This window comes from Artemia sp. Qi Xiang Cuo, chromosome 15, assembly GCF_049724085.1.
Source record: "Artemia sp. Qi Xiang Cuo chromosome 15, ASM4972408v1, whole genome shotgun sequence".
Classification (NCBI taxonomy): domain Eukaryota; kingdom Metazoa; phylum Arthropoda; class Branchiopoda; order Anostraca; family Artemiidae; genus Artemia; species Artemia sp. Qi Xiang Cuo.
The window spans coordinates 44,916,115-44,928,927 of NC_142808.1; the positions used below are offsets into that span (position 1 = coordinate 44,916,115).

General features: G+C 32.5%; 1 protein-coding gene across 24 annotated transcripts in view; it reads right to left on the bottom strand.

Moving 5' to 3' along the window:
- The window catches only part of LOC148943725 (tropomyosin), a 123,479-nt gene that overhangs the window by 44,247 nt on the left and 66,419 nt on the right, over positions 1-12,813 (bottom strand). For 16 of the 24 annotated variants that reach the window (XM_089101592.1, XM_089101590.1, XM_089101582.1 and 13 more), the window contains 2 exons: positions 8,498-8,615; positions 1,045-1,115 (listed from right to left, as the gene is read on the bottom strand). In XM_089101592.1, the coding sequence (XP_088957718.1) occupies positions 1,045-1,115; positions 8,498-8,615 (189 nt within the window). Of the gene's footprint in view, positions 1-1,044; positions 1,116-8,497; positions 8,616-11,294; positions 11,413-12,813 lie in introns of all 24 variants that reach the window. The other 8 variants (XM_089101598.1, XM_089101594.1, XM_089101595.1 and 5 more) reach the window with 1 other exon arrangement.

The following is a 12,813-nucleotide window of genomic DNA, read 5'->3' on the forward strand; positions in this document are numbered from 1 at the left end:
TTAACTTTTTTTGTAAACCTCTCCCCCCGAACAAAATCCTAGATACGCCCTTGCTCCAAACTCCTATGAAACAAATTTCTATCCTCCAAATTGCATGCCTTTTAGTAAAATATGGGAGAAAATAGGGGGAAATTTTAAAATATTGCACGGATATGTTCTGTAATAAAATTATTACATACCAAGACGTGAAAGAAACACTAAGACAAAAAAAACTGGCGCACTGCCAATTTTCTATGTCGCACATCTTAATTACTGAACAATAAAAATTACTGATTTATGATATTGGACTTTTTCCAAACATCCGTCTTATGCTATGAAACTGATATAAATCAAAAAATTAAAATCATCCAAGCTGAGATCAGAACAGCGTGCACTTTCACTTAACGGATCCTCGCTTGTTTCAGCTAATACCCTGATTATAAACAAAACACACACACAACAATCATACATTGAAAACTTATGTGGTAAATCCATAACGTAGGTTTCGACATCATAAGGGCTTAAGTACAAACATTTGGCAATGCAACGTCAGAATATATATATATATATATATATATATATATATATATATATATATATATATATATATATATATATATATATATATATATATATATTTATATATATATATATATATATATATATATATATATATATATATATATATATATATATATATATATATATATATATATATATATATATATATATATATATATATATATATATGAGACGGAGTAGTTTCATTACTATTATGAAAGACGAAGTGGATATTTTAATTTTGGGTATATAAAAAAAACGAGACAAAATAGGTTTAGGTTTGTTTTCCTTTATTAGTTCTTACCTCAGAATTAAACTTTAAGTGTTAAGAAAAATCTTATTTAAAAACAATCCATATAAAATACACAGAAAGAACTGGTTAAATTTCGGCATTTTATTAATCTCTTGGTTTTGCGTTTTATGCTAAGATTGACGAAACAACAAACATGCTCTTGAAATCATGCACGGGTTTCACGTGCAATGAAACAATCACGTGAAACTTACGATTCACCGGTTTCGGCGCGTTCTTCTGCACGTTCAAGATCAGCTTCAACCATGGCCAACTTACGGGCAACCTAGTAGTGCAAAAAACAATCATTTTTTTACATTGACACATTCGTTATTTATCGAACTTTTAGGCTAAGCACAGAGTGTAGTTTATATATTCAATCGCGATGATTGTTTTTAATAAAGGATATTAAAAAAAAATCCTTCCCACACCACCAGCATTCTCAGTTTATTTCAGAAAATTGAGGGGTGAGTAAGATAGTTATTTGTACAGTTATTATGTAAACAAAATATGCCTAGGTATATACAAATAGGCCCCCATTTTTGATTAGGCACTGCCGTACCGAATCGAGGAAACGTACCATGATGTAACCCTCGTGAGCACCGTCGAGGAAATTCCCAGGAGTAAGGAGGCAAGTGTTGCCAGGAAAATAATTTTCATCGACGTTTTGAACAGCTCATGATAACGAATTGTAAGTAATCATCGACTTGAGCAAATGGCAACTGAAAATATGCAAAAGTTTTTTTAAGGGGTAAAAACCCCGCCCCCATATTTTCGTAGGTTGGTGCCGTTGGTCAATTTTCCACAAAGATACATCAACAAAGCTTGTGTTTGAAACTTTTTCTAATCTCAACTTTAGAAAACACCACAGAGAAAAAAGAAGAGAAATGGAGAAGGGCGATGTTAACCCTCCCGTGGGAGTAAACCTCATGGTTGAAGTTCTTTTTGGTTATAAAGAGTACAAATAACGCAAGATATACAGCTCTAGGCTTCATCTAGGATCTTAACCTATGTTCTCTTTTATTAATTGTTGTCAAATGGAGCCCATTCGTGCCATTTCAGTGATTCGTAGATCTTTTAGCCGCACGATTTGACAGTATGTCAAATTTTTGGCTCGAAATATTTTGGCTCGAAAACTGGAGCATTGGGAGCATTTTCTTTTCTATGGCTGCACTATTTTGTATCAGACAGCACGCACCGGAGTGAGACCTTTTAAGGCCATTAACTTTCAGCGTATTCAAAGCATCAAAAAGAAAAAAAAATCTAATGACTATACTAAAGCTAAGATTTCACCACTTTCATTGCATTTGCTTTTGAAAGCTTGAATAGAACACATTCACTGGGCGGAAAATTAAAAAAAAAGACTTTCAAATATTAACAAAGAATAAAAATGGCTTTTCGAACATCAAAACAAGAAAAAAAACTATAAAACACAAAAGCCCTTCACAGCCATTCCCTAAACTAAGTAATTAGCCAGTTTTAAATCTACCCTCGATTTTTTTTTATTCCACGTGCAGAATCCATCAACAATTCTCACCTACAGTTCCAATTATTTGGAAATTCCAGAAACAACTACTTGTGACAATTTTCTGTTTCTCACGGAAACGCAGTTATGGGTTACGAACTAGGTGTGTTAGGACAAAGGAAACACGCTTATAATTTGGCTTGAAAAAGAATCAAACACAGAAAAAGTCAAGCTTATAAAAGACTTTTTTTCCAGCCCAATTCTGAAAAGATAATCATCTGATTATCTACTCTATAACTTGATTATTTAGAAAGACAGTAAAATAAGGGGAAAAAACTTCTACACTAATTCACCAAAAAACAGAGAGGATAAAAACTGAGTATACCAAGGACATCACAAATTATTTAGTAAAACCATTGGTGTAGTTCCCACTTAGTCCACTAATCTATTTATTTTCCCAGGGACAAAGCATGCAGAGAATTTGACGTAGACTTTTAAATTGTCACTAGACGGTTCTCACTTGAGACCAAATGAAAAACGGGTGTGAATTCACTTCTTGTATTAAGCGAGACAACATAAGTAGGTCAAAACATGCTTTAGTTGTTTGTAACTACGCTAAATTCTCAGATGAAAAATTAAAACAAATTCTTAATAGGCATAAAAATAGAGGGAAGGGATCAAGGCCGTATCCAGGGGGGGGTACCCGGTTTGAACCCCCCCCCCCCCCGAAATTTTTAACCGAATCGAAAATAAGTCGAAAATTAGTAAAACCTAGGTAAAAATCAGTAAAATTAGTCGAAAACTGAGTAAAAATTAGTAAACCCCCCCCCAAAAAAAAATCCTAGATCCGCCCTTGGAAGGGATGTGCTTTTTTGTGTAGATACTTATCTGTTAGCCAGTAAACACTCTAGAACTTGGATCAATAAAATCAGACAATAACCGGTTTATTGCTGTTTGTATACGGAGACAATTAGCTTCGGGTCGGTGGAAAACTACATTGTTGCTATATTTTAATAAATATTTAGTTGGTATTTTGGTTAGGTTGCATTTTGCATACAGCCCCGCTATACTTAACCCCCAACCCCCTTAATATGCAAATATACCAGCCCAAATTATATATAGTGTCTCAGTTGTTTCAGCCTCATCAATTCAATTTATTCGAATAAAAACATAACACAAACATTAATAACAATAAAGATCCAAAAAAATTATTAAAAATTATTAGATCCATCAAAAAATTAAGAGTATTCAAAAAAAGAATAAAAAACGTTTATATTTTTAAGGCAAGGAGTCACGTCGTGTGTCATAAACGTGCACAATTCCTTTAGACCGAGTCACTAACCCTGCATCACATTTCACGTCCATACATTCCACCCTGGTGCTAATTAAACAATTCGATGCGGCCCCTCCAATGCGATCCAATGCGTCCGTAGTGACCTTCCAAGATGACTTATTAATCAAATTAGATTGTTATCAAATACAGGCAGTGGCGGATTCAGGGGGGAGAGAGGACGCGCGCCCCCCTAACGTAGTCTAAAGTAGTTTAATTTACCTAATTAACCCAAGTTTGCGTTAATTAAACTTGCTCCTAACGCAAGTTTATCGGATCAACCTAGTTTGCGCCCCCCCCTACAAAAAAATCCTGGATCCGCCCCTGAATAAAGGGACCGTTTTTAAACACTTTTATTTAACTTTGTCGGCTTAGAGGATTAAGTCTTCAGAGAATCAAAGCCCGTCTCGGGGTATGACATTCGTCATTGGCTGTTTGAATTATAGGTATACATGGTCTCGCCAAGAAGTTTTACGAGAGAATTGTTAGCATAAAGTAGATCTTTATCGTTAAGACGAAATATGAGTATTTAATTATTTTGATATAAAATATTTACCAAATAATAATAGTAACTTTTTTCCAATTTCCCGGATAACAGGAAATGAACAAAACAATTTTTATTTCTGAAAACATATTCTTGGTCACATTATTGAGCAAGTATATATCCTTAAATTTCCATTATAATTATTATATATAATATTCTTCTTTTCATAACTGAAAAGAAAATATATTAAAACGGGTAAACTTTTCAATAAAATAGCCTACTGAAAAACAAAACTATATATATATATATATATATATATATATATATATATATATATATATATATATATATATATATATATATATATATATATATATATATATATATATATATATATATATATATATATATATATATAATAAAACTTGTAATAGCAAACTCTTATGATTAATTTTGGAAAAATAAGTTTTTATTTGTTTATTTTCGCTTTCTTATTAAAAAAATATACCAAATTTTTATACATTTTCGTTCCAACAACTAGCATTTAAATTCCACACTAACGGTGCACGCTCATCATGTTGCCCGGCCACTTCTTCTAGTTTAACTGCATATCACTCCTGGTGGTGGTTTCATTGTATGCCACCCCGCGTTGCAAAACCCACTGTCGCACTAAGCTTGCAAGCCTTTGGAATTTTAAGCAAAACTAATTGCATACATGTATCGACGCCTCAATAATAACTGTGTACTCAGTTACTTTCCGAGTTCTTATTATTTTTTTCAATTATAAAGAGTTCTTTAGTTTATTTAAATAATCATCGCGATGACAGTCACCTGTACTTCCATTTCCTTCATAAGCAGGGCCGTATCCAGGATTTTTTCCGAGGGGTGTTTTACACAAAGATTTTTTCGGGGGGGGGGGGACAAGAACGCATAAAAGCTTTGTTTATATCCATTTTTGTTACGTTTTTGTGAGTCAGAAAAACTTTTCGAGGGGGGGGGGGTTCAGACCCCTAACCCCATCCCCTGGATACGGACTTGTTCACAATATTATAAAAAATGAAGAATTTGTTTGAAGTGCGAGAAATATTTTTAAAAAAGACCCTTCTACAGATTAGACTCATGGGCCTTTTTCAGGTACCTTCGCGCCGTAGAAAACTGGAGGGACAGCCTTGTTTTGTCCTAATCTGATAATAACTGAATTTATGAAAAAAGACAAAAAAACATACCGCTCGATAGCTATAATCAGAGTTGTCAGTATTCCAGTAAAGACACACTAATATTTGCAGTTTAGACGAATTTAAGTTTGAATTATAAAAATTTGTTTGAGTTACGTTTTTAAGAGAGTCTAAGCAGCATAAAACAGATAAATGAACCCATGGAGATCGACCGGAACAATGGAAATTTCAACATCAGAAAAATATTTTTTGGGGGGAGATCTTGGATTTCTTTAGAAGAGCTTGTTGGCAACGCTGGAGAGCGATTATTCCTTCAGGTGACGGTCATGATTCAATAATAGCTCATTTTCAACATGATGAATTGTTTGATAGCTTTGACCAGGGTTATCACTTGAACATCATTTATGTCAACAGACATTTCTTCTTTTTGAAAATTCTAACTTTATCCGTATTTTAATTTAGACTTTAAAAGGATTTATTTCAACTTAGGTTTTGACGAGTATCAATATATTGGATATTAGATAAACAAATAGATAGTACCAAGGGCCGAGCTTCACTCGGTGATAAGAAAGACAGTTTTATTAATCTCTTTCAGAAAACAACTATAATTTTATTTTATTTTATTCGGTAAACCTTTTTGCATATTTATATCGACAAATTATTCTATACTATTGACAGCCAATTAAATCGTAATATATTTTTTAAAATTTTTAACACAGTCATTCATTTTCAGCAATATTTATTATAACTACTCCAAGTACTTGTGACATCATTCATATGAAAAATGTACTGAAATAATTGAAGAACCTGAAATAATTTTAGACATATCTAGATCTTTTTTTCCACAGCGGAAAGTGGCAGTATGCCAATTTTCAGAAAAAATTATAGTTCCGTTTTCGAGAAAAATTTACAGATAAATTAATAAATTCATTAATTTATTAACATTTTTTTTTATCAATTGTCATAATCTTACTATAAATACTTGACATAATCTGTCATTATGTCATAATCTTATTATAAATAAATATATATATATATTATAAATTTTATCATAATTTATAAATTATAATTTTATAATTTATAATCAATTGTTAATAATTCTGAATTAATAAATTAATAAATTATATATATATATATATATATATAAAATTGTTGTTTGTTTAAAAAAATATCAACAGAAACCAGTTTCACTTTCAAAACTAGACAGACGCTTACTTAGCCAACTTCAGAACATTTTCAGAAGAGAAAAATGAAATTATGCCTTCTTGACAGACAAATTGTCTCAGCTCCGTTTTTTATGCTAGCAAGACTAATCGGTGCTAAGTTAGCCTATCAAAGACTCAAAATGTATGGGCTTTGTCAAAATAATACAAATAATCACCACCTGGTCCCATACAAGCGAGATCTATGCATTACAAAATCGAACACATCATTTTGACCAAAATTTATCACTTTGACCAGACATTCACTTTCACTTTCAAAATTGAACGGACATTTTTACCTGTTTTTTTTTAACATATTAGTGGCAATCCTAGCATTAACCCTGATGAGTGAAACATAAAACTGAATTGTGAATTGTTTCAGACGGGAATCAAAAATACAAAATATTACATTTTAGGCAATAGATTTTCTTGGGGGGGGGGAGGTACACATGAGTATACTTTCTTTCTTTTTGCAGCATAAAACAACTACGATCCACTTGTTGTTGTTTTTTTTTAAGTTGACAAATAATTAACCGTAATTTTCTTTATTTTTTTAAGGACATTTAAGGAGTTCTACTAAAAACTCCAGCTGCAATGTAACAACACTAGTTCATATTCCCTTATAGATTACAGTTAGGTTTCGACGGGAGTCAATGCATTCCGTATTAGATAAATAAATAGATGCTTCAAATCTAACCTTATTAAGCGAACAATAATTATAAAATACTGATATATTTATTTATTTGAAAAAACTACATTGAAGACAGCGCTATAATTTCCCTAAAAATTGGCATACTACCACTTTCTGGTGTGAAAAAACGATCTAGATAGGTCATGACCTTGAGAAAATTTGTTTAGGACCTTAACCTTGGGAAAACATTTTTCATATGAATGACTTTACGAATACCCAGATGACCAATACCCTAATAGTTTTACTTTTTACAACGAATAAAATAAAATGGAACTACATTGTTTTGCAAGAGATCAAAAAATTTTATTAATTAAAAAAAAATTGTATAAGAAAATTGTACATTTTTTCCATTTATCTGTGATTTTCTTCTCGAAAACAGCACGGTAATTTTTCCTCAAAATTGGCGTGCTACCATTTTCCGGTGTCAAAAAAACATTGAAATAGGTCACGACATTGTAAAATTACCTTCATGCCCTCAATTTTCGAAAAACCTTTTTTAATATGAATGACGTCACAAATACTCGAAATTAAAGTCGTTTTGCAAAAGAGGTTAATTTAGTTTTTTTAATAATAATTGTATAGGGTTATGTTTGTTTATTTATCTGTTAGTTTTTTCTTGAAAACGACACAGTAATTTTCCCCGAAAATTGGCTTACCACCGCTTCCCAGTAAAAAAAAAAAAAATGATCTAGATACATCATATCTTCAGGGAAATTTGTTTAGGGCCTTAAGTTCATATTACTGACGTCACACATGCCCCGACGTCCAATACCCTAGTGATTTTAGTTTCTACAGGGAATAAGATAAAGCAAAATTAGAGTTATTTTGCGAAAGATATTACAAAAATTTCATAATATTTTGTACAATAATTGTATAGATAGACATATTTCTTATGAATGGCGTTACAAATACCCAGACGTCCAAAACCCTAATGGTTTTACTTTAACAGAAAATACAATTAAAGTTGTTTCGTAAAAGAGATTTGAAAACTTTCTTTCTTTTTAGAGAGCGAAGTCTCCTGGTACTTTCGACTAACAAGAGAAGCTAATTTTACTTTCAAAACTGAACCAGCACTTTTTTAATATAATACTATCCCTTTTTCAATATTACTAATATTTAAAATAATATTAATATTAATATAATATTGTCTTTTCATATTTATTATTTTAATATTATTTTAGAAGGGATTTGTGGCAACTCAAGCAGCCATCTTATGACTGTAATAAGAGACTAGGTTCTGAAACCAAATTCAAGCAAGTTAGATGGACTAAACGTATAATGTTAGTAATTCTAATCATGCGTCTCTCAAGTCCCAACTCGCCTCGTCATATTTTCTATCAGCTTCTTCTGCCAAGAATCGGGCCTCTTTCAGTTGATTCTCAAGGGCATCCATACGCTCTTCATCGGACAAGCTACGATTCTCAAGCACTTTACGCATACTGAAAATTACGAATTCAATAAACAAAAGTACACTCGGTATAAAATATTCAAAGGACATAACTGCAGTTTTATTATTCAAAATTTATCGGGTTAACCTTAAAGAGGGGCCACCCACCTTCTGCCACATGGTGTACATCTCAGAGCGCCATATGTGTCACACAGCTCTGTCACGCGTGGGACAGTCCCTCCAACGTTCTAAACAGTTCCTCCACGCGCCACTCGATATACTTACTCTTACAAAGATCGATATACTCGATCTTTGAAAGTTTGATACTGTAATAATGATCTAGGATAATATGTTGGTAAATCCCTGCCCTAGGAATAGCAGTAGAATTTAAAGCTGCTTTCCAAGGGCAATTCTAATATTCGACTTCATTACGCGATTCAAGGCTGAAATAGACATGAGATTAAGACGTTTAAATAAGGCAAAACTATACTAGAACTGGGAAGAAATTCGTCTCAATCTCTTCGATAATTAGCCTAATATAAACTTAAAATAACCACAGATTCTATGACCTGAACAAGTAAAAGTCTATCAAACAAGTTAAAATGAAAGAAGGATTTTCTAAGAATTTTTTGAATTCACGAATCAAATTTCAATTCACGTTTCTAAATAACTTCTCAATACAGGTTGATGGAAGATTCACTGGCCTGGAAAGGTATAAAAAAAATCTGTGACTTCACAACCCGCAAACTTTGTACTTCTCGGTGAACCCATCCCCCCCCCACTCACTCAATGTCTCCCAATCAGTTGAAATCGGAAAAAAGTTAAGGCTTGCCAATATTGGAAATTAAACAACACTATATTTATTTTCACTGTATCTTCACGAGACTTCCAAGCCTTGTACTAATTCAAAATTTTAATAAACTTGTTTTCAATTCAGAAATATACATCTTAATTTTTAAAGAACCCTTAAATAGAGATAAATAATTTATTTTCGAGCAATTAGATCCAGAGAGATTGCATAGCTCGTTAACTATAGTTTATCAGGATTTTCCAATGCTCCTTTAAATCCAAATTATTTTAAAATAAAGAAAAATACCAGGGTTTATCAGATTATACTATAACCAAACGGGGAAAAATTACCCAAAATTAGCCCAATTAGGCTATATTTATCTTTTTTATTGCTCTAATTTTACTGGAATTTTCTAAGGAGTTGGGCTAACTTTTATAGACTGCAATGGATTAATACAATTTCTCTTAGCCCAACCTGACAATTAAACATAATAATAATAATAAAATACATTTTGAAAACTGAGAAATATGCTCCCATCCCTCTATTTTGAAAAATCTCTTTTTTGTATCTTTATCTTAAAGAGTGGAACCAATTGTCTGTTTTTAACTTATTTTATAAGTTAACTTATTATATTATATGAACTTATATATTATTAACTTATTATATTTTATAAGGTAAACTTATTTTATAAGTTTAACGTAGTGCTCCTGCAGCAAGTTCCTCACTCCTTAACTTGGTTAGACAGGGAAGGAATCATTCCTTGATAAAAGGTAGATAGTGAGGAATGAACTGGAATGAGCCTTTCTCAATAAAACGGGCCTTTACTTTATGGTTGGGGTAGGTCCTGGGGTAGGGAGGTAGAAATTAATTTGAATTTGATAATGTGAAGGAGTTTGGTTTCCTTTTTTCCCCTATTTTTTAGTTTACTTAGTTGTTGTTTGTTCGTGTGTTTTGTAAATGGCTAGCCGTTTTACTGCGCGTCAGCAAAAACTTAAGTTTTTTCATTAGTGCAGTAGTTGTAAATTGTGAAGTTTTATAATCGTGTTCATTAATAAAGTAAAATAAAGGTTGTCATTTCGTAAGTCATAAACGAAGCTGGATTAGGGGAAAATCAGAAAAAAAGTACAGAGCAAACTTAAAAAAAACTCTAAAGCAGACAATTTTCACCCAGGCACAAAAAAATAGATTAACAATCAATCAAATCTTGAAGGTAAGCATAGACTAGATTTTTGCTGTTATATCTAAAGGTCGTAACCAACATTTTTATTTGTCCAGAAATATTATATCCCAAAGTATCACAAGTCCTAGTCTCAAGATGCTCTTTGAACAAATTAGCATGCCTATAACATTAGTTTCTGAATATTTTGCAGATGCCAGTTAGGTATCTGTGGATGCAATCCGAAGACCAAATAGGGCCAAGCAAAAAAATATGACGTCCTCGAATAGGGTGGGAAGTAAAGCATGAATCTCTAAACCGAATAAGGTGGTGAAGGATGATTCACAGCTGTTTTTAGTGATACGCGGTTCTACGCTATGATGAGTTTTCAGTAGTGGAGACATTCAAATAAACAATAGCAGTGCTAACAAACTTAGGCTCAAGTTTTCTTGTTTTTTTCTTGTACGCAGTTCGGGATTACTTAAAATTGACTTAATATAAATATGCATGAATTCTCCAGAACATTTTCAAGTTATTTTTTGGTAGAGGTTCCATTTCTAAGCAATTTTCGGCCGGTGGCTACGGGCCTTGAGATCTATGCAGTTGGCATCTTAGTAAATCGACAGGCCCACCGCTTTTTTTAGGGCTTTGGCCTTCCCACCAAAGAATGAGCAGTTATGAAGCTCAAATTGAACTCTGAAAAAAAAAACGGAGTGAAAACTGTAGAAAAGCCCTCTTTCATTTTAACTTTTTGCACCAAACTCCTTGTCAGTTCCCTCGCCTACCTCTTCATATTTCTTATCAGCTTCTTCTGCTATCAATTTGGCTTGAGCTAATTGTGCCTCTAAGATACTAATTCTATCATCTTCCATATTTGTTCGGTTTTCCAAAGTTTTCCTTATCCTGAGAATTAGGACACCAAACGAAAGGCATGCAATGGAAGAAAATAAAGGAACAATGTTAGTAATATTACACAAATTTGTTAAATCAAAATAAAGAGGACAATACAGGCCTATTTCAGGGGTGGGTAAATAAAAAAAGAAGGCAAATTAAAAATAAAGATAATGCAGATCAACAATAATTTGAGATTTCAGAGAAGAAGGTTGGTCCTGAACCCCCTCCCCGACCCCATTGAGTTGTCCCCATAAATACATGCTGATGAATTTAATATCACACAGACAGGGCAGTATCCAGAATTACAGAATTGCAGTATACAGAAAAAGACTTTAAAAACGCACCAAAAATTTGTTTATATTAATTTTTGTTACGTTTTTCAAGTCAGACAAACATTTTGAGGAGGTGTCAAACCGCCTAACCTCCGTCCTCCTGGATCATAGAGAACACCATAGAGAGCTGTTTAAGGGCTCAGATGAACACCAGTTTTCATATCTAAGTGCTGTTAACATATTAAACTTGATAACACCATCATAAAGGGCCATAAGGAACCCACAATGCACACAGAGTTAATTAGAAAGAATAACATGCCAATGAAAAACAGTAAAGTCAGGTTTTGACAGATATCACATTTTCGTTTAGGCCGAACAACGTCGCAAGGCAAATTAAGGCTGCTATGTCTGGCAAAAATAAAATTCTCTGATATTTTCTAATAAAATGTAAAACTAAAATGTTGATGTCTTTTTTTTTTCTCATAATTTATATAAAGCTGCGCATGAAGCTTATTATTATTTTTTTATTTATTAATTATTGAAATAAGTGTTAATTTGTGTGGTAAGTTATATTGAACGCCTTACGTACTTGTTGTTATATGTTTTAAAATAATTTTATGAACTGTTGATTAGCGGTTGTTTTTAAATTTTACTCTTCGTATTCGGAGGAAATAAAAAGTTTGAATTGAATTACAAATAGCCAGTCAAAAATAAATGTTCCAACTCGGATCCAAAACAGACGCAAATCGAATATTCAAACGCATGGGCCATTTTTTTTTCAGCGGGCAATGTTAAATCTGGGAACCGGAGCGAAAACCAGATATTAGAATGAAAATCGACTTTTGTAGGAATCTAGCTTAAAAATACCAAGTATCATACTATTCCGAAGTACAGGGAAAGTACAAACAAGATACTGTAACGAAACCAAATTTCCACTTTAAAGATTTCATTATACGATTTCTGAACGTTATCGTTTATCCTCACCAGAGGCTAACATGATTTCTGATTAAACTGTTATTGCAGCAAATTTTTATTTTCAAATTACAGAAAACGTTCAAGCGAGATCGCTTAGCGAATTAAGATTGCTATGTCTGATAAAGAGCGAAACTCTGTAATTTCGAAAGTTTTAATTCGCCAT